The 27,012-nt window shown below is 40.8% G+C and overlaps 1 protein-coding gene across 1 annotated transcript in view; it reads left to right on the forward strand.

Annotated features, from left to right (window-relative positions):
* klf7a (Kruppel-like factor 7a) overlaps positions 1-26,458 on the forward strand; it is a 42,822-nt gene extending 16,364 nt beyond the window's left edge. Inside the window, exons 2-4 of the mRNA XM_022196600.2 lie at positions 8,275-8,902; positions 16,633-16,756; positions 21,800-26,458. Of these exons, the coding sequence (XP_022052292.2) occupies positions 8,275-8,902; positions 16,633-16,756; positions 21,800-21,851 (804 nt within the window). The 3' untranslated portion in view covers positions 21,852-26,458. The remainder of the gene's footprint in view (positions 1-8,274; positions 8,903-16,632; positions 16,757-21,799) is intronic.
* Positions 26,459-27,012: the final 554 nt, after the last annotated feature.

A 27,012-nucleotide genomic window follows, 5' to 3' on the forward strand; every position in this document is an offset into this window, starting at 1 on the left:
GAGATGGAGCTGCTAGTCAATGAGCAGGAGGACCCCTGCCTCCTGTCTGTAGCATTTCAAGCTTTATATCTCTCCTTCCTTCACTCCTCTAATCTGCAACACAATGTTTTATTTTGTTGTTTTTTTTTTGGTTTTTAGGTGGCAGTATGCTGTGGCTTCATTTGTCATCCTTTACTCTCCATTCAAACTGCACATCTGACATGTACTTCTTTGCACAGTTGTTAGTGAGGCCTGTTTCTTCATCTTTCACCTGTCTTTCTCATCTTTCTCCTCTCTGGTAAGGCAGGTAGATTAGTTTTGTTTCTACCTTTTAGCTCTTTCTCTTTGTGCTTCTGCTCCCTCTGTCTCACCCTTGCTTCGCTGATTCGAAGCCTGGTCGGGGCATGAGGAGCTCGAAGATGCCTCTTGGCCAAACCCAGTATCCCCTGCCATGTTCTCCATTGAGAATAACAGAGTGACTGTGGGGGCGTTCAACTATTCAGATCAGTGTTGAGGAAAATGAGGCGTTATCTCCCCACCCGCTCCCCACCCGCTCCCCACCCTTCCCCTCCTTCTGGCCCCTTAGGCAGGTTTCCTACTCGACTGGGAACTGCTGATGATGCCATGCTGCTCTCCAAGGAGTCTGAAATCTGGGAGCCTGGCTATCTTAGCGAATGCACGGGAAGGAGCAAAAAACCCCTGAAGGGAAGCTTAGAGGGGAGGGTGTGCTTTATTGGAGATTTTGTATGGGTGAGGTGGGGTGGGTGAGTGTTGTGTAAGTGTTGCTCACTGAAGCTATAGATTACCGTCTCTGTCAGCTGCGATGGCCACTGCTGATGAGCTCCTGCACGGTATCATTTTGTATCGATTAGGCACAGCAATGCAAACACACACACAAACACACAAAAGGCTGTTGATGGCCGCTGCCTAGGGCTACTGGTCATTTAGCTGTCACATCAAAGTGATGGCTTGGCCTGGCTCCCCAGATCAATGGGAGACACAGACCCTATAACACACCATGGCGGGATAAAACACACACATGTGCATCCACACTGTCACAAAGACCCTGCCTGTCCAAGCTCTTGCTGCAATAAAACTGCCAAATGTCTTGCAGATTTACAAACACACAGCAAAAATGACAATAAACAAAGTTGATAACATAGAGCAGTGTGTCATAAAAATGAAATCAGGAGAATAAGACAGAAACTGACAAGAACATTTGGTTCTTAGCAGGCAAGACTATAGATGCAAGACCCGATTTAATTGTTACCTACCTGTGGGGTAAAGCTCTGATTAGTTTTTCAGAGTAATTTTAATCAGAGCTTATGTCACAGTGGTATTGCATTCACACTCCATGAATGGAAACCAATGCTGTCTTATTTTCTGTGACCAATGACAATGTGCAACTTAAATAAAAGCATGCAACAAGCAATAAACAGACTGTCAGTCGAATGTGACACAGCAATAGAGGAGGACAAAAGCTGTGTAGAAGTCTGTGTTAACTCATCCATGACAAGAATGTTGCTCACTTTTAAAATGAGTAATCAAATCGCTGCTACATATAAACACAGCCAGAACAAATAATTAATGTGCTGTGTTGATGTCGGTAGAGTTTAGTTTTCAAACCTGTGGGAAAAGATGATTACAATCAAAAGCACTTTCTGTGCGACACGCAATTTTTCCCAAGTGAGGGCATCAGACGTCAGCACAATAAATAGATGCAGCCATCTACAAAATAGTGTGGCTATAACATGTAAAACTAGAAAAGCACTCGGAGAGCGCATACCTCCGCCATGCCGTTTGTCTGTCTGTCCGTCTGTGTGTCCGTCTGTGTGTGTGTGTGTGTGTGTGTGTGTGTGTGTGTGTGTGTCTGTTTGTCTGTTAACAGCATAACTCAAAAAGTCATGGACGGATTTTCACCAAATTTCAATTGTCCTTCGACCTTCAAAAAATTCCTGGATCCAGACGGTGATTCAGATCACCTCCAAAATCTAATCGATTCTTACTCTTGCTCTTCCGGACATCCTGTAAAATTTGGTGAAAATCCGTCCATGACTTTTTGAGTTATGCTGTTAACAGACAAACAGACACACACACACACACACACACACACACACACACACACACACACACACACACACACACACACACACACACACACACACACACACACACACACGCACACACAGACGGACAGACAGACAAACAAACTCCGGTGATTACATAACCTCCTGGCGGAGGTAATGATGAAGCATAAAGAAAGTCTACAGCGGGAAGTGTTCTTATTCAGTTATTGGAAGTTAGATTAAAATAACATATACTTCTGTTAATGGTATAGAAACTCCTTTTGTTGTTTTTAGTTCATTTCCTCATCCATCACAAGTGTCCTGGGGATGCATTTTTATATAATTCAGTTGTTTAAAATGCATTGAGGCTTCAAATTATGTGTACAATTCCGCAGTTTCATTTCAATTATGTGCAATTAAGGGTGTGACTGGCTTAAGTGACAGGTGGGTGCCATAGAACAGTTCATGCCCCAGACATTTGCATTGGGCAGCCTCAGCTCCACTCATGCTCAACTTCTTCACTTCTTTTTTTTTTTTTTTTAGCTAGGAGTTAATCCTCTAAAATGGGAACCACCAAAGCCACTACAGTGAGATTCACAACCACTCATCGGGAAACTTGTATATGACATCATGAAGTATGTAATATTCTGTCAAAGACTCTGACATTTGTTCAACAAATCGGTAGCAGAATAGCTTAGCATAAAAACTGAAAAGAAAAAAAACAACCTTTGAACAGGCTTTGTTGTATTCAAAGCTAACAAAATCTGCCTTCCAGCCAGCCTAGATGTTTGTCTGTCCTAAGGCTAAGCTTAGTTTACCAGTTGCTGATTCCAGCTTATGAGCAAATATGACAGGGGATCAATCTTCTCACATAACCACGGACTGCAAATAAAAAGTGTACAAAGCCACAGTGGAATCAGCAGTTCATTTGTAGAAAACCATTTAGGGGGCTCAAATTTGGGCATTCCCAAGGACATTTTGGTTTTTTGAGACTGAATGTGATGAATGAGTGGGAGATCAGATGGAGAACTTCATACAGAAAAGATTTGTTAGTCATAAGGTGACCATGTAAATGGGACCCCAATCTACTAATTACTATTGAAGAAGACTTGAAACTAGTGATTAAGATCATGAAATCTTTAGGAAATTGTTTAGTTAGGGAATTAATCAAGTGAGAAGCAGAATCATATTCACATACACTACAATACAATTTAGATTAGATTTTAGACTTTAGACTTTAGACTTTTTATACTTTTGGATTTTAGAATTAGACTTCTTTTCCTAAAGGAATCATACCCTGCTGGCCATTAGAAAGAAAGCAGGTTTAGCACTTCAGTATTAGCTACAAGGCTACAGTGATTTCTAATCGACAGCTCTACAATACATTTAACTTACGGAAACAAAGCAAATAAGTTTATTTTCCCAAATCTCTAAATTACTAACTTAAAATTACGAAGCAAAAGATGTTTTTGTAACATTGTACAAACATTGTAACATTGTAACATTTTGTAACTTTGTGACTTGCTGTCATGGAGATATCAGCAGTCATGTATAATAATAGCAAAATATATTTTACATAAAATGCATGCCAAACAAAGATTAATTATCCATGTTTTAATTTTAAGAAGAAAACAACAATGACAAAAATCTCTATCATGCACAATCTTTCAACCCTAAAAAAGTTCCTGTGGGGAACCATGGGTCATCTCTGAATAGAAGAGATTTACCCCTAAGCCCAGTAGATTTAGCAATAGTGTCGCGTCACCCCCTCCAGCTCAGGGCCCCCTTATAGCCCTTCTTTTTTCAACACTGCTCGCATCAGCTCTGAATATTATTCATAGCACCTTGTTTCTATCGTGGCATCTGTAAAAACTAAACACGATCATCCTAAAATTAATGAGCCATATCCACCTCATTACATTTATCTGTTTAGTGGTGTTTTGGGCCTTCCCGTAGGGCATTATGCATGCTCTTCTGTTCATATTTATAACCAAGGCTTTTTATTAGCCACGTAGTGGGGTGCTAACAGTTGGGAGGCAGCATGCGCTTTGATGGTGATGGCAGGTGGCTTGGCGCAGGCCAAATGTGAAGGGAGGTGATGGAGAGAGAGGATCAGCTGCCAGGCCAAGGACCCCATTGGAAGAGAGGAGGAGACAGTGAGACGGAGAGGAGGAGAAGTGAGGAGAGGAGATTTATCTTTTTTTTTCAATGTGAAAGTGGAAGTGAGTGAATCTGGGTCTGGTTCACAGCTCTTAGCCTACTTGACTTTCTGAGAAGTGTGTCTTGTGATCAGCAAATATTTGTCACACCTGCTATATTTTAAGCCTCGCTAACTTGAGATGTGTTGTGCGTGCATGATTCAGTGTGTGTCTCTGTGTTCAAAATGCATTTATTCACAGGTCACTTTTCTTTTTTCTTGACTTGTTTGTTGAAGTATTTATTGTTTTTTACTGGAGCAAAGGAGAGGGAGAAAAGATGACTTCATTCAAGTGACATTAAAAAAGAAGATAATGCTGAAGAAATGTACAAACCCAGACAAAGTTCTTTTTGATTAAAGACACTTTTATGGCTGAACTTTGTGGTTTAAATTGTTAAATTGTGTTTGTCTATTGGGAGTTTTCTCACTGATCCCTCTACAAATTGGATGTACATTTATTCATTTAATTAATGAAGAACACATACAGTGTAGAGAGAAAAGACATGTACCCCATGCACATTTGATACTAAGCAGTAATAGACAGACCTAATCTAGATTATATCTTTGTTCTTGTACAGCTGTTATTTGCATTGTCTTCAGGTGCATGTCTGACAGCTGACAGTTACTAATGCTACAGCTTCATTCATCAGTTATGGTCACACAATTCTTTTGTAAGAAAACTGTAGTAAAATAAACCAATTTAACAGTTTTGTCTATTTTGATACCAATAATTAACTTGGTCACTTACTTTGCGTATCAGTGTTTTGTGATTATAAAATTTGTTGCAAAAAGAATCAAAATAATGCACACTTAATCTTATGAGAACAATGACATTGTACTTTGACTTTTAGGCCTCTCTCCTGCACTCAAACTTCGCTAGGTGTCAGTTTTGATGTGAGATAGTAGTCATCCAATTACATGAGACATCATCTGACGTAAAATAACATAACATGACAAAAAGGTCAAAATAGGTGTTTTTGCACCCACTGCATCCTACTTTATCTTGATCTACCTCTTTCATCTCTGACACTTTGACATATCAAAGTCAGAGAAGCAGGAGTGTGAAAACTATAATTAATGATCACTGATTTTAATGTAGCTGCTTCAGGTTTACATTGCGTATAGTGACTCACCATCACATTACATACTGCATATTGCAGGTTATTGATAAATTTGTATAGAACCAAGAAATAAATAGTGTTATGAGTAGCAATCGTGAAAAAATCTTTCTGCATTCTGTTTTGCTGCTCATTTTGCTGTAAACACTTTTCACTAAATTGGTCATGTGGGTACAGGTGGTCAGTGGAATATGATAAAAAGTACACAATAAAATAAGACTTAAATGCTTTAAATGATGACTCATATAGCTTGAGAAAGGAGTCGTTGCACTCAGCTGTTACACTCAGGAGATATGGAAACTTGAATCTGGTTTGAAGCACGTGTCACCCTACCAGCCTACACCACCACAGTGTTTCCCTCTGGTTTGGAGGAAGAGGTGATGCTGCTGGAACAGCCATTGGATTGCCTTAGCTTATCTTGGCTCGCATGAAGGAGTCATCCTGAAAGCCTTTTAGGAAAGGGACCCTGGCTTTGTGCAGAGCCAATTGATGTTGGCTCTCCAGATCGGCGTTTGTCCAAATGGAGCTGAAGCAGGCCGTGAGCATTCCTTTATCTTGGCTATTGTGCTTTTGGCTCTTGATTCCTTGCCTACACATGCACACACACAATTCACTTAGGCCAGCAAGTAGATGAGTTTATGCATGTGCGTAGGTGTTCGCACAAACACGCATACAAGAGCTGCATAATTACACACAGAGTGGCATAATTATGCATACGTAGATGCACACACAAATTATCTGCATACACACATGCAAACTAGCATAATTACACCACATACAGCACATACACCCACACTTGTACACACATACAGGAAGTACTGATCAACTACATGACCTTCTCTCTAACAATGTTAATGTCACCACCTGGGGGAGTAGGGGGAAGGACAGAAGGATGGAGGGGGTGGGGGAGAAGGAGAAAGATAGAAAGAATGAGCACATGATAGGTTTGTTGTACTGCTCCCTTCACCTGAAGCCTCTTTAATTCTTCTTACCTTGTCAGACATCATCCACTCTGAATGCTCACGCATGTACGTATAATACCCTATGTGTGGAATTACACACACATGCATCATGCTGTGCAGCAGGCCAGATCTGAACACATCCAAGTGCATCACTGGGGGTCGTAACCTAACATTTACTGTGCATGAACCCTTTTCTGTGTGCGTGTACGTGTGTGTCTGTGTGAGGCATGTGGCTTGCCTGCTGACAGGATCCCGTTACGCCAAATGTCACACTTCCAAAAAGGATTCACCCCCTACAGAGAAAATGAAGTCAAGACCTTCCTTCGCTCTGTCTCCCTCTCTCCTCTCCCCTCTCCTGTCCCTTCATTGCTCACCACCTCCTCCTTCTTTACCTTTCGCTCAGTCCCATGCTCACTTATCTGTTTCTATCATTTTTTCCGGTCTCTTTAACTATCGTTACCTCACACAGACTTCGCCTAGGTTTGCAGGGCTCAGCGTTTTGCTGAATGAAGTCCCCTTTAACTGGCTGGTTTTAGGGTATAATTAGTTCTCACCTTGGGAGAGGAGGAGATGACAATGAGGGAAAATAGTTGATTTTAAGGGATTGATTGGTTCTAAGGCAGGAGGGGGGGAGGTGATTGTGAAAATGAGTAAAAAGAATGGTGAGAGGGATATTGGAACAGTTAAGAAAGCAGAACTGGTTTGTGTTTTCTGTTGCTCACTGACCAGCATTTGCTTCATCCTATCTGAGTGCATGAAAAAAGTATTTTTTTAAAGCTGTCAGAGAAAAAGTAAATGTAGGTATGCAGTAGAGGGAGAAGACATGGTGCATTATGTTCATTTCTCTGTTTAGTTGGGCGTGAGCAGATTTTTCATTTGATGTCAGTATGCAAATACTGTAAACAGTCAAAAGACAACTCCAAATCCTTTGAGTTTTTTTCCTGGAAAAATATGACTTAGAAGAGAAATCACACTCCCTTAGCAACAGACACTCCTCCTCCGAAAAATATAAAGAATAGAAAGAAGTGTGGTTTTATTTTTAGAAGGTGCAAACAAGGAAAGGGGGGAGTTATAAGAGTGTAAATGTCTCTGATGTGTTCAGTCTGTACAGTCTTATTCCTGATAATGGAACTAGCTACTCTGTCTGTCAGAGCCTATTTACACACAAATGAAGTGGCGAGTACCATGCGCTCAGTGGAGCTGCTAGCCTCCATCTCAGCTGTCAAAACGGGTTAGTGGCTACAAGCGAGACACAAGGATCCCTGGGATCAAACTGGCGCCGTCCATTCAAACATAATAGCTTCATCCTTGGACATGGAGCGTCTCTTTCCCTCGCTCTCTTCTTAGAAGCTCACCAGCTTGCAGTAAAGTAATAGACTTCTCAGGATGCCAGTTCACACAAATCGGGGATGCAGCTTTTTATTTGCCCTCCGCAGGGAGAGGTGTTTGGAGTATAGGGATGAAGCAGACCATAACTACAGCATAATAAATCTTCCTATCTTGGCTCCGTGGAAGCCAGTACACCCGTGGCTTGTCTAAGCTCTATAAAATGTTATTTGATAGGAATTCTGTACAGTTTAGGATTTCCCCTCCTGCTATCCATTTGCCTTGCTTTCATCCCGTGCTGGAGCAGTTGCAATCAGTCAGAGTTTAATCAGCCGTCTTGCCAGAGTTGCCAGGTAATCCTGGCTGTCTCGGTGGATGTCTGTGTGTGTGTGCATGTGACAGCTGGCAGAGCTGCGAAGTTGCCTGACTGGGTGAGTTGATGGAACCGTGCAGATTTTCTCTCAACAGTGTGTAAAGGCATATCGGATGATGTGATGACTGTTGAATTTGTCAAGTGGGATTTTGAGGTTGAAGACGGGCATCTTCAGTGCAGATGTCCAAACATGGAAACTTGAATGAATTGAATCTAAACTGAGTGTTTTTTTCCCCCACTTTCTCTCTCATAGACCTGCTTAGAATTGGAGCGTTATCTGCAGACGGAGCCCAAGCGCCTGTCTGAGTTTTTCGACCAAGACTTTGATGGAGTCCTAACTCCAGCCTATCTGAAGGAGGATGGAGAAGAGGAACTGTCAGACACCCTTCTACCCAGTCTGCCAACCCTCCCTGAGCCTCTGAGTCCACCTCCAGTGATCCTCTGTCCGACGCGGAAGAACTTTTCCACCACTGGTGCGTTGAAAAGAGACTTCAAAACCAAAGGACAGGGGATGGAAAATGTGCAAGGGACAGAAGGAGTCCACCAGGCTCAACTGAGTGCTGTAACCTCCCTGACACCCCCGTCATCACCAGAACTGGGACGGCACCTTGTCAAACCCAGTCAGACGCTGACAGCCTCAGCTGATGGGACACTTACCTTGAAGCTGGTGGCCAGGAAGGTGGGCCTTAGCGCGGCTCGACTGGTAGCGGGTCATGCACTTCCTGTCCGGGTGAAGGACGAAGAAGAGGGGGCTACATGTGTAATTGGGGTTGGAGAGCTACCAGAGAACAAGAAGAGGATCCACCGTTGCCAATTCAACGGCTGCAGAAAGGTTTACACCAAGAGCTCCCACCTAAAAGCCCATCAGAGGACACATACAGGTGAGAATAAACCAGAAGCTTGCAGATAGAGGGATTATTTTTTTGGTTGTATTTCTTCTAATATTTGCACTATTATGACAAAAACAAGGTGGCAGATAGAGCAGATGGAATATTTTGAAAATCTGTAATCAGCAGTTTTTAAAGAAAGTAAGTCAGATATTTTAGGTTTTATAAGCACCAAAGGATTTGCTCATCAGGATGGTCAGAATTACTTTTTATTTTTCAGTTTGCATCTTCAGCACAAGAGATTAAAAAGAACAGTTTTCATTCTGCAAGGCGTAGTCAGTAAATGCTTGTATGTCTCACATGAACTAAATTAGTGATTGTAAATGCTTTTGCCTGTATATTTGAGTTATATAGGCACATGGTTGCAAAATATAAATATAATTTGTGGATGAAGCATATTAGTTGGTGCACTTTTTAGATGTAATGTCAGTAAGTGATCATGTGAGACTTTTAGTGAGGCAGCTCTTAGCACACCTCTCTCACCAGAGATTGCAACTTGATACACCTGCTGACAAAGAAACTGTTTGACACTCATTGTTGGTGACAGATTAAAAATTCTCAGTGCTGAAGTTAAATGAATTTTGCAAGGCATGGATTACATGTCTGTGTTGAAGAACAAAATTTTAAAAAACACTATCTCTTTCTTCATGTTAGACATACTTCAACTTTTCTCTTGTCTTTGGATGACTGCCATGCTTTCTCTTCTACCAGTTCTCAAAATGGATTAATATCGGTGTGATCTCTCTGTGGTTTATGTTTGCATTGCACTCAGTCAGGTTTCTGAATCTTTGATAACCTGATTTGAGGAAATTGAGGAAAATCCACCTGCTTCACATTCTTGGAAGCGTACAAAATGCACAGGAAGTGATAGGAATGTTAAAAGAAGTTGTTTCTGTAATCACAGAACAGCCTCTGTAAATTATTGAAATATCGCAATATAAGTCAAAAATGTGATGATTTATGAAAACCCAATACTCCCCACACCTCTCTTCCCTTCCTCCCAAAGTACTTGTCTGTGCCAAACCGGAAGGAGGGGGTGGGGGTGGGGGATCAGGAGATATAACTCTCCTGCTCCTCCATCTCAATCCCAAACCACTCAGACCTCTGTCAGGGGGCTGTCCTCCACCTGAGTAACTGCACAGTGATAGATGGATTGACCTGGATAGGTCGCCATTTCCCCGTTTTATTTCAGGCCCTCCCATCTGTCCTCTATGCGTTTTATAAGTCTTGGTCAGTGTTTCTCAATCTGAGGTTGAAGATTGTTTGATTTTGCAGAGGTGTCAATAGAATTATTTTTTAAATCAGACTATATGTTTGAAATAACAATGCATTATACTTTGAGGGAGGTCATGAAGAATAACCATCTGTGGGCTCAATCCAGTACTGAAACACCGGACATGACTCAAGTGTTTGTTTGGGCTCTTGGGTGGTTTCTCTTTTGGTAAGGTGTGAACATTGTTCTTCAAACTTTTTTGGAAATAATTGGGCTGGACTACTCTAGTCTCTACCCCCTCTAAGAGAGGCTTTCAGAGGTAGAATCAGATCAATATTGACATTTGATGAGTACAACAAAGGCGTCCATCATGCTAAATTAAGTTACAGTGACTTAAATTGGATTTGTGTGCTGTACACCATCTAAATCCATCCACTGTTTGGTTGACAGATCACCAAAGCTGTGCAGCAAAGACACTACACGTGACTGTTTACCGGCTCTGGCTCGCTTGTATTTTTTGCAGGGTGTGAATTTGAAAAAAAATCAACATGTTAACTTCTGCATGTTAAAGACAATGAAAACATGCTGGATGTGTGATCACACCCACCATGATGCACAGGCATCAACCTAACTGGAACAAAGGGCACAGACATGCCATCATTGATTTCCCCAGTGTAGTGTGTCTACAGCCCCTGTGATTAAACTCCATGCCAACTGGGCCAGCTCTGGGAGAACAGTGCCATCGGTGCTGTCCAGCCACAAAATCCATACAGGCGAAGTGCTGGGCATGAGGTCTAAAACAAACAGAACAGAGAACCAGAAATGTATCATCTTGAGTGTTCAATATATTGATGCCAAAATGAGCAAAAGAACCAAAATGAGCAGCAAACAGGACAAGTATCAAGGAATCAACTTACAATGGTAGGTCATCTGCTTGGGAAGACTGCAGATTCTTTCTTTCTTTCTTTCTTTCTTTCTTTCTTTCTTTCTTTCTTTCTTTCTTTCTTTCTTTCTTTCTTTCTTTCTTTCTGTCTGTCTGTCTGTCTGTCTGTCATTATATTTCTTGGTTGTTTTCATTATGTTCAAATAATCAGTGACAGCCCTGTCAGCGGAAAATTGCAATCCTGTACAACAACATTCTCAATTATGTTTGAGTGAAATTTATTTCATACTTGATTTCGTTTGTTAAGTACCTGAAATATGGTTATCAAAAAAATCTTCACATTTTATTTCCTTGCTTTTCTGTTGCTCCTTTTCAGTCAACCAAATTATATATTAGATGGGTTGTTACTCAACACACTGAGAAACAATATAAAATATAAAACTGGAAGCCAGTGCAAAGAGGATGAAAAAATAATTAACATGAATATGGGCAATTGGCTAACAACAGTACCTCAAAGTGTAAAACGTGTCATTTGATCTCCAGCAGGTGGCGCTATCACTGTGAGTGGATATCGGCATATGGATGTGATCAGGGCAGGACTATAATCAATCATGTAAAATTTGAGGCAGATTGCAGCATGTACAGGGGATTTACACAGCACTCTTTTCATGGCGAGGCATCAAAGTTCAGTCAGCCGCCATGGCCACGCCCTTTAACTGTTGTGAGCGATTTTCGCAAATTCTCATCCTTGTGTTGTATATTCTGTCAAAATTTGAGGTCTTTTAGAATTACCACCTGTGAGGAATAAATCACTGAAAATAAACAAAAAAAACCCCAGCCAAAATCATACCGAATGTCGTGGACATTGGTGAAAGTTGCTGTGGGGGCAGACAGTAGTTGATGTTTCATAGCGAAGCATCAAGGTTCAAGGGGTTGCCATGGTCACGCCCTTTGACGGATGCACATGATTTTGAGAAGTTGTCATCATTACGACCGGTTTTGAATATTGTCCAAATTTGATGTCTCTTGGAGTTGTTTGATGACAAGTCACCATTTTCTCTGTGAATCATCATCAACGTGTTTAGTGTTTATCACCACATTTGAGGTGAATCTGAGCAACGGGAAAGAATAGCACATCAGAGTGTGAAACATGACATTTCCTGTTGCCAGCAGGTGGCGCTATGACTGTGAATGTATTTCATTTCATGGATGTGATCAGGACAGGACTCTGATCATACATATAAAGTTTCAGGCTGATTGGAACAAGTTCAGGACATTTACACACCACCTGATGTTTCATGGCGAAGGATCAAACTTCCAGAGGCCACCATGGCCACGTCCTTTGATTTCTGAGGAAGAATTTAATAGCTTTTGCTCACTAAGGCCTGCTGTATGTACTGGCCGAATTTGAGTAATTTTGGAGTTTCCCCCTAGGAGGAGTTTGTGCTTGAAAATGAGCAAACATAGCCAAAAATCATCAAATTTCCCACAGTAAATGCAAATAGCAGACTTCCTGTTGGGTTTAGGTATGGCCACCACTGACTTTTTTTGTCCTGACGTGCTGCATATGTGTACCAAATTTGGTAGCTGTACGTGAAATATGCTGCCCGTGGGACCTGTTATAAAATTTGCAGGTGGTGCAAGGTGGTGTTTTCAGCTAATGTGGCATCCTTGTTTTCTCTATTCAGTAAGCTGCTTAAAAATTGACATTATAGTGATTTAATGATGGCACTATATGCTCCATACATCATAAAGTGCACAGTTCCTTGAGGAACCCTTCCCCCTAGAGTCGATCAGTGTCACTTAAGGTGCAAAAAGCAACGAAAAGGAACATCTGTCTTATTATTTAAACCAGAAAGGTAGAATGATGAAGGGGGAGATGTCAGTGTAAGATGACAAAAGGAAACAACAAAAGCTAAAGAAACTACAGAAGAAGACAAGAGAAAGTGACATGGAGTGAAACAAAGAGTAGATGAAGACAGAAGGCAGGAATAGGGAGGTACGGTAGAGCGACCCTCTAGAAAAAGACAGCAATGCCACAGGCTCCCCCATTCACTGAGCCATTATCCTGACAAGTTTAAAGATGTCATTACTCAAATCCTCTTTTTCTTAGTTGTTATTTCCATAAATTACTGACGGAGAAAAGGCTGCGATTTAATCTGGAATTAGACGAGCTGAGTTGAAATGACAGTGCCCTGTAGAGCTTTTTGTGAATAGGCTTATGGCAGATAAGGAATGGTACAATTAGATTTGGGCAGGGTAAAACATGACGACTGTTGGGTTCTTCTCTCTCTCTCTCTCTCTCTCTCTCTCTCTCTCTCTCTCTCTCTCTCTCACTCTCTGTCTTCGTCTCTGTCTTTCCCTCTGCCTCTCGCTGTCTCTCTACCTCATCTGCCTCTGTCTGTTTCTCATCGTTTTCACTCTCTCCGGCTCTTCTTTCATTCTGTGTCAGTCCTTTCGCCAGTCTATCTGCATGTATGCCTCTCTATCCTGCTCATGTTTTGTCACTGCTCTTTTTCTCCCTTTCACCAGTTTTCTACATATTTTCAATACCTGCTACTTTGTTGGTTAGTTACTGCAATATTGACAAACTGCCAAGATATCTGACTGGTGACACCAAATGCTTCTATCGACAGGCCTTCTCTTTAGCTGCTTTCACTTCAGAATTTCACAACCGGCTCATAAAGAAAATATCTTACATCATCTTAACAGTGATGTGTTTATGTCCTTAAATGCTACAAAAACTCGCACAGATTCATTTGGTCTACATGACCATGAAAAGACACTTTTCATTTGCTTTTTTTTGCATTGCATTGTCTTTGCTTGTTTTAAAATGTTTTTTTTTCATATTAAGAGTACATACAAAATCAAATCTAATCAAAGAGTTAAGCATGCAGAGCATATGTAACTCTTCCATTTTAAGCTGTTGTTTGGCCAGAATTCATAAACTGCAATTGAATAAATCTGACAGCTCTGGTTATTTTCTTTCAAAATGTTTCACTCTGAGTCTGCATCACTTCATCCATCTCTCGTCATTCTGTCTTAACGTGCTTCTCTCTTCTTCATCTCTAAGCCTACAGTGCTAGAAGCCTATAAAACATTCTCTGAGAGCCTCTATAATGACCTCTGAGACCCAGATGCCCTGCTTCGGCTCTAGCTAATGGAGGGAATGTAATTAACTTCAACACTGGCACCTGAGAGGCTGAGAGAGTGTGTGTGTGTGTTTGTGTGTGAGCATTCGGAAGTACCAGATTACATATAATGGGACAGTGACTCAGGAAACACCCAGTTATCAGATTATGGATGAGAGACACATAATTATTTATTTGATTCTTTTTATTCAAAAGGAAAAAAAAGCACACACTGTACATATTTTTTTCCTGATATGAGTGGCAGTAAATTGGAATCTTATTAAACAATGCAAAAAAAAAATTGCACTGTCCACAGTCAGGATTCTTGAAATCCACTTAGCTTCATAATCGACATTTTATGTTTTACAGGCAAAGTAATCCAAAAGTAAAGGAGCATAATCAGATTATGTTGCTGAGTTCAGGCTAATCCAGTGGATTACATTACTGATTGCCATTTAAAACTGTCAGTATGTAACACTGTATTTTAAAAGTAGCCTTTTCATCAAGCTTGTGTGAGAGAAAAAGTGTGTGTGTATGTTTGGAAATAATGTGTGCTTGCTCTACTTGTCTGTTTGTACGAGGGCATCTTGAGGGAGAGGAGAACGGAGGAGGGGGGATGTGTTGCTAGGCAACGGGGCCAGTGTATCGTTGGCGGAGTCGGTAGCTGAGTGGTTATGTACTGCTGCAGGCTCTGGTCTCTTAGTGTCCCCCCTCCCTTGCCCTCTCCTCCTCCTGCACCACCACCACTACTACCATCGCAACCCCACCACTTCTTCTCCCTCCTCTCTGCCTCTTGCCCTGTACAGCTCTACAGTTACCGTCGCTAAGCAACTGCCTCCGTGCTCTGCCAGCGTGCTCAGTAATTGGCCGGTGGCATGGCGGCGTACCGTTGCCAGATTCAGCCAGCTGCACCGACTACTGCCTCCTCATGTTTCACCACTACCCCCCACCTTCTCGCATACACACACAGATACACCCCACCCCCTTGCTTCCATTGCTAGGCAACACATTCAGGCATCCCTGCCTCCCGGGAATTTCATTGGCCAGAGCCGGATGGTCCAAACCTGCTGCTTTGGGTGCTTCTGGGAAGTGAGGCAGTATGTTCAGGATGCATGGCCACAATGGGGACATGAATGGATGGATGGTTAGAAAAGGACAAGACTAATTTCTGGGCCTAAAAGAAAGCACTTAAGACTCAATGTATGAAGAGACAATTATTAACATTATAATATTGTAAAATTATCTGAAAAAAAAATCCTGCATTATAATGGAATGCAAATAAGAGTAGAGACAAAGTCAAAATGAATAAATCTCTATGCATTAGTGGTGTTTCTTTTGGTCATTTCATGAGTGTTGATTGGAGGTCACTCTTTTCTTACTTGTTTATCACCTCATCACTGCTGTAACCTAATGCACCTCTGTTGTTCACCATCAAAATTCACATCATTCCTACTAATGGAGTTTTCCGTAACTTGTCTTCCCACTGCATGTATTTAATAGAAGGTGTTCAAGCTGGTCAAATGTTAAGCGATTTGCAGTTTTCTGATTTGCTTTGGCCTGTGCTGGTCTGAAAGTGCAGTTCATGGTTGCTACAAATGTCATTTAAAACTGAAATACTATTTGCAGTGCAGATTTTTTTTGCACATAATCAGTGAATTTTTACAGCAGCTGGCACTGATAATGAAACCAAAGCACTACTGTCTTTACACTCTTCTTAATCTTGACTGTCTTCACAAAGCAGGTGATGGTGTCGCTTTTTGGTAATTCAATAAAATAAGCTGTTATATATATATATATATATATGCCAAAACCATTCAGCTGGTCAGTGTGTCTGAATTCAGCCATGAGCACCAGTCCAGATGGGATGTGACTGATGCAGGTGACATCTTTGGAGGTGGACGCAGCTGGCAGATTGTGGCTTCCTTGTCATTATGTGACTGGCCTAATTATCACTACCCCTCTCCTCTTCTCCCCTCTCCCCTACCAGCCTATCTGCAGCCTCCTCTGTCTTAATCCACTTCTGCAACACTTCCCTCCTACTCCACTTTTCCCTCTCCTGGTCTCTTCTCACCTCCTCTTCTCATTCTCTCATCCACCTTGCTTTTAATCCCCCCCCCCTCCTCTCCCTCTCCACCTCTTTTCTCGCTCCACTTCTCTCAACCCTCCACTCCTCCTCTGCGTATTCAGCAAGATTGAAGACCAGTGGGAGCTTCTCCATCTCAATGTTAAACATTGCATTGCTCTCTTTTCAGTAAAGTAAAGGAGGGAAAATGACAGTTTGAATGCAAACCACAATGTACAGGATGCAATTACCTACATTAAAGCCCCAGATTTACAACATATATCAAACATAAATGGAAGGGTGTCAGATATTTGGGGTCATCCTTTTACAATCCAGTACTACATGGTGTTTGTGCATGGACACAGCATAGGCAAATAAGCCTGTGATTGGTGTATAGACGATCAAACAGGTGGTTATGTGTTTTTCATTCCCCAGGTGAGAAGCCGTACAAGTGCTCGTGGGAGGGCTGCGAGTGGCGATTCGCCCGGAGCGACGAGCTGACGAGGCACTACCGCAAACACACCGGCGCCAAGCCTTTTAAGTGCAACCACTGTGACAGGTCTGTCAAAACACAACTCTCCCTCTTTCCTTTCCGTCTCATATGTTATTCTTCCATTTTCAAAGGGTTATTAGAAGTACTTCCACGAGCACAGCAGGCTATGTTTTACCATTGTGTTTTGTACACAGTTTGGTGTAGTAAGAGAGCACTACAAGATGCTGGTAACACACCCAAATGTGTTTGGTACTGACCCAGTTTTAAAGTGTTTTGGCAGGATTACTAATATGTGCCAGTACCAAACACACCCAAATGTGTTTGGTACTGACCCAGTTTTAAAGTGTTTTGGCAGGATTACTAATATGTGCTGCTTTGCAACATGCACCAGACTCCACTTGCTCAGTCTTTCAATAAGAATCTAAAGAGTGCTCATTCTGCTAGAAACCCACATTAGGCCTGGTGCAGAATATTAATAGTGAATCTTCTCACATGGTGATACATGGCCTTGATTTGGAGGCTGCTCTCAGACAGGAAAAGAGGTGTGAAATGAATGTAGAATCCATTAGCATAGTCACACCTAACTTTATGGAATATTAATTTGAATATAAGTTTTGGGGGTTTAAGTAGTTTAAATAATTTGTTAAAACATAATATCTCAGCAACAAATCACTGTCCCTCAGAAAAGCATCTTTGGGTTTTAAAGTCAGGTACACCATTTATCTGAGCCAGAAGCTGTTAACAGAAAGAATCATAACATTTCAACTTTCCGTGGTCCTTGTACTAATCACATGTAACGTGTAACATTCCCATCAGTGAAATTACCCAAATCAGCCTTAAACTACTGATATCCGGTGATTGAAGAGAGTATCTTGAACACCGGATGCTTTTTGATTTGATCCCGGTCACTCGAGTGTTCTTATGAAGAACGATCTGACCATCAGAGACAAACATGCACATGATCTTTATTTTTAAAAAATATGTAGCTTCAGTATATTTTTAATTCTTTAATACTCAGTAGTGTTTGAGTTCAAAAAATAGATCTTGATACTTGCTACTTAACCCATGCAAGTCACTTAATATTTACTGCTTGGCACAGCAGAAAGGACCCTATTCATCTCAATAGGGGGTTGTGATTAGGTGCATGGCTTTGTGTCTGTAAAGAGTTATTCTGATGTCATTTGCCCATGACACTTCTTAATTAGTCGCCTTGGCTTCTGTTTAATTATGAATCAAAATGTTAATTTTGCAGGCTCTTCAAATGTGCCTCCACTGACAAAAACCTTAACTTTTAAATGGCTACAATGCGAAACCTTAAGTTTTAAATGGCTACAATTCGAAACCTTAAGTTTTAAATGGCTACAGTTCGAAACCTTAAGTTTTAAATGGCTACAATTCACTGGAAAAAATCAGCTCAACTCAGACACAAAAATCTTTACTCCTATTTTAATTACACCCCACTGTCTGTGATGGGGCACTTGCTGACACCTCTGGGATCTCTGAGAAATACTGTCTGCAGGAGCTAAAGCAAAGCATCACACATGACAAAATCATTTTAAACAATATTTGCTTAAAACTTACTGTTTAAACACTTGATCTGACATGGTGCCTTCTAAATCAGACATCTCTTAATATACAGAGGCTTTTGGTAGTTTTTGTCATTTCATGTGAAAAAAATGCACTTCAGTTGTCTCATTCAGTAGGGCTGCAGTGGCTAGGTGGTTAGCACCATTGCCTTGCAGCTAGAAGATCTCTAGTTTGACTCCTGTCCTGGGCCTGGAATCTGTCTGCATGGCGTTTACATGTTCTCCCTGTGCATGCATGGGTTTTCTCCAGGTACTTCCAGGTGCTTCCTCCTACAGTCTAAAAACATGCAGGTTAATTGATTATTCTAAATTGTCTTTAAGCGTGAATGTGAGTGTGATTCATTGTGTCTCAGTGTAGCCCTGCGATAGACCTGTTCAGAGCGTCCTCTGCCTTTGCCCTGAGTCTGCTTGGATATGATGTATCATACCGTGATGTCAGTAGTGAAGCAAAATTTGACTTTTGCATTTCATTTTTATTTTATGTTAGCTGCATTTATTTTCCTGTATAAAGTTATGTCACTTCTGAACTAGTCAAATTAGATTTTTGATTTTTTTTTTTTTACATTTAATTTGGATTTTTCTTGTATTTCTTGAATTTTCATATTTTCACTTTGAATTTGACTTTTATTTATTAATTACATTAGTTCTGTCAGTACTGGAAAAAGTCTAATTATAATTTTATATGTTTTTACACTTGGTTAGTGATGATGTTAGTTTTTATACATACAGTTCTGTCGGTACTAAAAGAGTCAAATTAGATTTTTAGATTTTCATTCATTCAATTTTAGTAATTTTTTGCCACATAAATAATTTTTTGCATAAATGTTCAGTCTATGTCCGTTTTTTGCAATGTGCTTACAAATGAACAAAAATGTCATCCATTGTCAAAAACCTGAGATGCAATCCTCTGTATGCCCAGCCTCTTTGGCAGTTTGAAAATCATCACTATATGGCAAGTTAGATGTGACCTCTGAATCATGCATAGGTTCATTATGAAAGGACAAAAAGAAATCCCTCTTCACCTGGGGTACTTTGCCTTAATGTCAATGAAAGAGTGGGCATCTTGGTGTGAGGGAGCAGAGGGCCAGGCAGTGTCAACTTAATCAGGTCCCAGCTGGACAGACTGTAAATACAGTATCCCTCCTCCTGCCACTAGCATACCCCCCAATCCCTGCAGGCACATGCCTAATTCAGGCCTCTGTCCTCTGTCATGTGTCACAAGACGCCCAACCCCTTCAGTCCAACTCACATACACCCCTGCTGAGATGAATGAAGAGGGGGGAAATGGGAGAGACAGAGAAGTCGGGAGTGGAAAGATTGAGCACTGGGGGGACAGACCCACCGTGTGCCAGCTGGTGTCGTGCCCCCAAGTCGTGACTCATACTTTACCATCTGTCTCACAGAGTGCACACTCGCAGCACACGAGTGTCTCCTGAGCCGTTTGTTAATCCCATGTGTGTTTGTTGGTGTGCACGAGCAAAGACGGCGACACACAGACATGCAGGTGTGACAGTAAGACAGACGACTGGTGCCTCATCACATATAACTCCCCCTCTTGGCCAAGCAGTGACTCATCCAGACACCTTTGACCACTGTCTCTGAAACTTGTGTCAAAAAAAAAGAAAGAAAAAACTGCGACAAAGCTGTTAGCAGAAATGTTTTAACAGTGCTATTTAATCTGTAAGTGTTAGTGTTGTAACTTACTTTTAGGTTTGTTAATTGAGGATTGATTGATGTTTGCAGGTTGCAGGATTGCTTGTTGTAATGAATGTTGGCATTTGCTGCATTAGAAAATGATTATTTTCTACCAGTTCTTCGGTTGGGTTGCTTGGATGCCAGCATTACATGAAACCATGGTAGTTTGGTGTAACAAGAAGATCAGATTTTACATTCTATAGGCTTTTTACTAAACTTACCCAGCCTTCCCAGTAAGCAATTTTCCGTTGATTAGATATCTAAAATTCATCTGCACTGCCATATAGGTTACTTTAAATTTGCTTCATTAGTGAAGTCTAAATGTCTAAACGTCTACTAAGATGAACATCTTAGTAGCTAGTTTAGATCACAGCTGCTGTTTCAGTGTAATTTCAGTGGCTAGGCATTTAAATATATATGTTAAAAATAATTTAAACATATAGGCTTCATGTATGGTAAATTTTCAAAAAAAAATCTCAGTTAAACTGAGCAGAGCTCAAACCTCTCAAACTCGACATTACCGACATAAAACTTTCTGAGTTAACGGGCAAAGAAAACAGGCCCATACAAATACATAACCCATACAATGAAGAATACAATAAGCATACAATTAACATATAGATGTATATAAATGGCATACAAGTGTTTTCATATTTAAAAATAGTCATGAAGTGAAAAAAAAAATAGCCTTGATTCTCCCTTGCCATCTGGTCAGATTCATTTCAGATTATTTTAGCCAAATATATATGGACTCCAGATGTGCAACTTGCATAAATAAAGTTGTTTTTGTGATGCACATATATGGTAAAGAATTAAACTGCTTGAACTAAAAGTCATGGATGTTGAAACTGGATTTACACATGGTAGCACAAAATGACAAAATACAAAACAAATACTACAGTTGAGAATCTTATCCAATTAAAGTTGCTTGTGTGACATCTAAAAGTGCTCTATAAAGCCAAAGATATCCAGGCCTATATGAGAGCAATGTTGAAATTGCAACTCAACTGCAGTTCCTTGAAAAAATTTAAAATGTTGCAGTGTGGAAGCAATTTTCCACGTTCTTGGTTGTTTGTTCTACTGAAGATAATTAAATAAAACAACTTCACTAAACTAAAAAGAAGTACCTCCATCTCAGATATTTCTTGCACACTAATCACCAAAACACACAGCTCCCAATTATCTAAAAGGAAGTAGCACTTTCTTTCAGAAAAGCTTTCCTCTTATGAATGGTGCTGTAGTATTAAGCGAGCACACAACAGAAACACTGTTGATCGAGTCATGGTGGTGAAAAAGTAGGTCTCATAATAGCTGTGTGCATGGAATAAACAAAACACCAGCTGAAAGCATATATTATGTCGTTTGTGGCAATCAGGTTGGAGTAATCATTTATAACAAACATTTTTAAAAACTCACACTGAAAAAAATAGGCCAGAGCAGTTGCATTTTTCAGCTGTGTGCCCTAGTATTTTTGCAAGCCTGATTTCAAATGAGAGTCTAAGATTCATCTAATTTAGTTAACGTTTTACAGCACATGTTTTGCATGCCGCTTTCTTTTTTCCTCATTCTCCCTCCCCCCTCCACACTGTTTCAACAGATCCATCTGTGGGCTCTCTCGTTATTCATGCTGCAGCTGAAGTCATTAGGAGTGCTGCTGAAAATGCTGATTATGAATTAGTTACACATATACTAATTGCGTGTGCATTAGTGGCTCAGCACTCACTAGCTAACAGCAACATTTAACTCAATAGACAAAACAAAGTTCTTTCCCTTGTATTAATAACAAGCTCAACAAGCTGTTCTCTGTTTCTCTCTCTTTGGATTGCAGGTGTTTCTCACGGTCGGATCATTTGGCGCTACACATGAAGAGGCACATCTGAGGGATTCAAGAGAGGTCAGTGGAAGAGAGGGGAAGAAGAAGGAGAGGGAGCTTCATCTGCAGAAAAATAACATGAATGTCGGGGAAGAGACAGCGGACAGACTCAAAGAAACACCAGATTTAGTGACCACAGAGAAAAAAACTGATCCTAAGTGGCTCGGTCAATCTGTGCCCAACCAGTTGGTCCATGATTCCATATTATGACATTGTCACCTCACAAATGTCCCCCTGTGTCATTGCTTGGACGATCCAGATGCTCCATCCCACCCTTTGTATGTGTCGCAGACTTCGATCACACGATGAGTGACGGACCATGTGCCCTCAGTTGGCAGCTCTTTATTTTAATCATCCTTGTGGGGGGTTTTTTGTTTGTTTTTTTGCAGTGGTCTCTTGGTGAAGCACTTCTAAAAGTTCATGCAAGCGAGGAGGCCAATGCCAAACTGGACCGGTTGTACAATATTTTTTTTTGTGTAACAACAGCATCACTGCTGTTTGTATATTCAAGATTTCCTCCTCTAGAATGCTCATTTCTGACAGTAGCTGAACCACGCAAGCACTCCATCCAACTTGCCACAGCCTTTAAAGATCACCAAAGGGTTTATTATCTCATGTATTGGACAAACAATAATTTGACATTTCTTCGTCCGACCTCTGTCACAACCACCAACTGGATCCATTTATAAATCTGTTTGGTTTCATGGCATCGGAGCACTTGTTTGAATGGGATGTTAGATTGGATTTCCCAAAGACGTGAAGGTGGGATTGTGTTGAGCTGATGTGTTGCAAAGACTGATTGAGGTCATCCAGGGGACCGGCTTGCTTTTATGAGCATCATCCATTGCCACTGGATGAGGCTAACTAATCTACTCTGGGAAAGACTCCTGGAATGCCAGCCGAAACTGAGTGTCTCAAGAGATGGCTCCTAAGAGTGCTTTTTCCTCTCTGGGATCTTGACTCTTATGTTGTCAGAAACTGTTGCACAATTGACTCTTTAAAAACTTTTTCTATTTAAAAAAAAAAAAAAAAACAAGCTCCACTGTCATGAACTAGGAGACAATTTGAAAGTCACCAAATGCTGGCTTTCACATGCTATAGGAGCATGGACAGCCACATGCACAAGTCAAAGCAGCAAGCTGACTGTGATAGCACATGAAACACAAACAAGATCACTATGTATGTAAAGGCTATATTGTTTCTAAGAACAGATTCTCATCTCTGTTTGAAAAACACAGTTAAAAAATCACTTTGAAGAACTCATTGGAAATGGATGCAGCCAAAAAGCAAAACAAAAACACAAGTGTCTACAGTAGATGCCTGAAATGATCTCTTTGGCCTTTGAGAGTGATTGGCACCTAACCAGCCACTGGGTTGAGGAGGAATTCGTCCTCTTCACACCACCCATAAAGAATTCTTCCAGTTTAGCAACTTTCAGACATCAGCTCAGAAACAAAACAGCATTTAACAGCTCTTTGAATCTGGCCCTGTGCACATCCAAGAACATTCCTGCTGGCTTCCTGACCAACATGAGTACAGATTTGTACCCTACTGGATATGGAAGGACTTGTAGGAAGATCATAAGTGACACAAATTCAGTCAATATAGTCGCTCTTCTCAGAGTAAATCAATGTGAATGTATCTGTTGCAAGTCTGAACATGTTGCCAGACCCATGACAACACTTGTTTGTGGTTGGTAAGATCATACCAGAGACCATTTGTGTTCAACCTTTCTCTTTTTCATATTAGCAATGAATGATTTGACTTTTAATAACTAGCTGTCATGGCTGGTAACTTTTGACATTTTACTGGTCTTACTGAACCAGCAGGAGGTCATGAGTGCAGATTTCCGGTGGGTGGCTGAGATGGGTTTAAGGCAGGACGGATTTGCTCAGTCAGCAGTGCTATCTGCCCCATCAGCTCATGAAACTGCAGCCGAGTGATACCCACACACACAGGGTGACACATACATTCACCCCTAGAAAACTGGAATGAGAATTTCTCCTGTGTGACCTGACTTGTATCAGAGAGAACAAAGACTGAAAAAATCCAGTTCTTAGACAACATGTGTTTAATCCGCAGATAGTGTTTTTGATGAACATGTGATCAGTTCAAGCGCACACAAATCAATCAGGCAGCTTGGACAAAAGTAGATTGTCAAAATACTGACAAACTTTATTGGGCACAGCTATATCAAGATGTTCATTGTTTATTTTACAAGGCTTAAAACTTAGAGGTCAAATGAGATGCAGAGCAGTCTGCATTTTGGCAAGAGAGACACAAAACTGATTTCTTACTGTGTACCAGAGGCATATTTTTATTTTAGGTATAAATGCAGAGCAGCTCAATCATATCTAGACATGGTCTACATGTGGCTCTGGAAGTGGATGCTGTATCAAGTCGCGCTTCACAAATAAAGTGAACTCAGTCTTTCTTAATGTGGAAACAAGCCTTGGTTTCTTATATTGAGCGAGCACATACTGCCACTTTGTCAGGATCCTTTGGCACCACATTTGAACACACTGGGTACCATTTAGCATATTTTTTTAACACCTTTAAAAATCTGATGCCATGAGTCCACCGCCAGTTGTTTTCTCTTGGTATTGTCACTATCGGTCCTTTTCAGGCAACAAGAAATTTGTCTTCTAAAATGAGCTCAGTGAGGCACACTATGATCTTTTCCTAAACTTAACAAAGTGCTTTGGGGCCTAAACTTCACCAAACAGTGAGTGAACAGCGAACACTCAGTTGTTGCTGTAATTATACTACTTTTCTCGTCCTTTAGAGTCCACATGGAAGACGGATGTGCAGTAGCTCGCATCTATGCATTCAATTTCTGTCACTCACAAAGAAAAAACAGTGGCCTAAAGAGGCTGTTTAAAACTGGATAAATTCTTGTTACTCTAGCTTATCTTTGAGATGTCAGTGACTCTGACAAAACGACGACCTGGAAATGGATACTGGTTGATTAAGCATATAGATGACCACATTAGAAAACAACTGACACAAGTTTTAACTGCTGGTTTACTTTAAAGAAGACCAAAAATTCTCACGAGCCATCTAGGTTGCAGCTACAACATGATCAATGCAACTTGTCACTCTTTGTTTGTTAATAAATATTAGAGATTGTGTTCGCAGAATATATAAAAATGTTTAGCTCTAATTTCAGAACAGGCTAGGAGGTCTGTGGTTCTCCTGCTTTAGGTAAACTCTCCATGTGGAAGATCAAATGAAGAATAGCAGTTTAACCTGCGGGTTAAAACTGTATCATCAATGGCAGCTGTACTTGTGCGTTTCAGTATTTCAGTGGATAACTCTATTGTTGAACTGAACTGCTGTGAATGTGTGGGAAGATGGGGAGTGTCGTTTATTTTGCTACTTTTGTTCATGCTCAGTCGAGGAGAGCTGAGGATTTTGGACTGATGTTCATGTAGACTTGAAGGAGGACATGGAAATATCTCATTTACAGGACTATTCTTGTGAGCTGACATAAACAAATTGTCCTCTCAATGTGTATGCCAGGAGCTCCAAAAAAAACTGGGATTTCAAAATGTGAATGTGTTTTCTTGAAAGGTTGTTTCATGTTGTTTCTGAGGATGCGGTTCAGTCCTTTGTCATCTTAATGAATGATTGTCAATTCTACTGTGCCTGTGTGTTCTTCGTCTGTTTGTATTTGCACTGAATTTTTTTGGGAAAAAAAAAAGAAATCACTTGCATATCTGATGTTTTCTGTCTGCTCGTGCACTACAGGTCACACAACAACAACCCTTGGCGATGAAACATGGTTCACAAAGTCTGTATAGTAGCTGTTATTTTTAGCACAAAAATGTACACACTCATGCACACATGCCACATGGATACACTGTAGACGTGCACCTACATATGCATGCAGACACTCTGGTAAACACAAATTCATACATCCATGTACAAAAAACATGCAGACAAATCCGTACTCATATACGCACAAGCACATCCGTAATCCACACAAACGGACTCACACGCTCACACAAACACTTATTCTGTGTTCTCCTTGTGTGTTTTTCACCATTTCCATGCCACCTTGTGAGAGTCAGAGATTCATACTGCAGCTCTTGCTCTCAGTCGAAAGTGGGAGGGTGGGGTTTGGGGGGAGGTACACAAATTACTATGTGTGACACCACCTCTGTTTCCACCAGGTCTGAATTTTAAATCAAACACACCCCCTTTTTCTACCAGCATTCTCTCATCGCTTCTCCCTCTTCCTCCTCTCCCATCCCATCTCCCCCCTTCCATTTTCTCAGATATGATCCCTTTCAACTCCTCTCCTCTGTCCAACCCCCACCCACCACCTTCCCTTCTCACTCCCTCCTCCTCGCCTTCCCCTCCATTTTTCCTATGTTGTCTTTCTCTTTTTCTTTCTCTGTACAAAGTGTTTCAAATTTATCATTTGTATATTATGATGTATGGGTACGATAATGTTCTTTATTATGGAAAAATGAGAAAGATTTATTTTTGTTACCAGTTTGTTTCATAATTCCTTTTTTAAATTGGTATTGTAATATCTCTATGCAAGGACTGTTCGGTGAATCGTTTTTATTTAAGAATGTAATTATGTGTAATAAATGGTAGAAGCAGCTTGGCATGGAGTATTCATGGTTCTTGGCTGGTCTGTTAATGGCAGTTTCATCTGGCAACAATATGCACCTAATCATCTATCGTCACATAGAATAATTTCTGATTTCTTATCAAGTCTCAATCACAGAGCCATTCAGTTTGTTAACAATAAGTGCCCACAGTACATTCACATAACCCTTTTGCTTTTCCTCTCACTGACCGGAGCCCTTTTAAGGACTGGCTGATTTAGCTTTGCCGTGGTTAAATGTGCAAACCAACCTGGTGAAAGTGGGCAGGAGAGTTAATTTACACCCTCCTATTTCTGCTATTTGCAGCAAGCCAGCCTTGGGTGAATAAAAAAGGCTTTTGATTTATCGTTCTCTTTGATCAAATGCAAGAAATGGGCCAGCATACTTTAACTTTGCCTGAATGCGCACTTTGGTTGTCGCCCTCCGAGGGAGCTACGGCATGTTAATTACATCTGTTACCAACCAAGGTGATGACTTATCCGTTATTCCTGCCTTTTGACCATGACTAGCTGATAAAAGGGTAATCGAATAACTAATGGATAATTA

Source organism: Acanthochromis polyacanthus, chromosome 22, assembly GCF_021347895.1.
Source record: "Acanthochromis polyacanthus isolate Apoly-LR-REF ecotype Palm Island chromosome 22, KAUST_Apoly_ChrSc, whole genome shotgun sequence".
NCBI classification, from domain to species: Eukaryota; Metazoa; Chordata; class Actinopteri; family Pomacentridae; genus Acanthochromis; species Acanthochromis polyacanthus.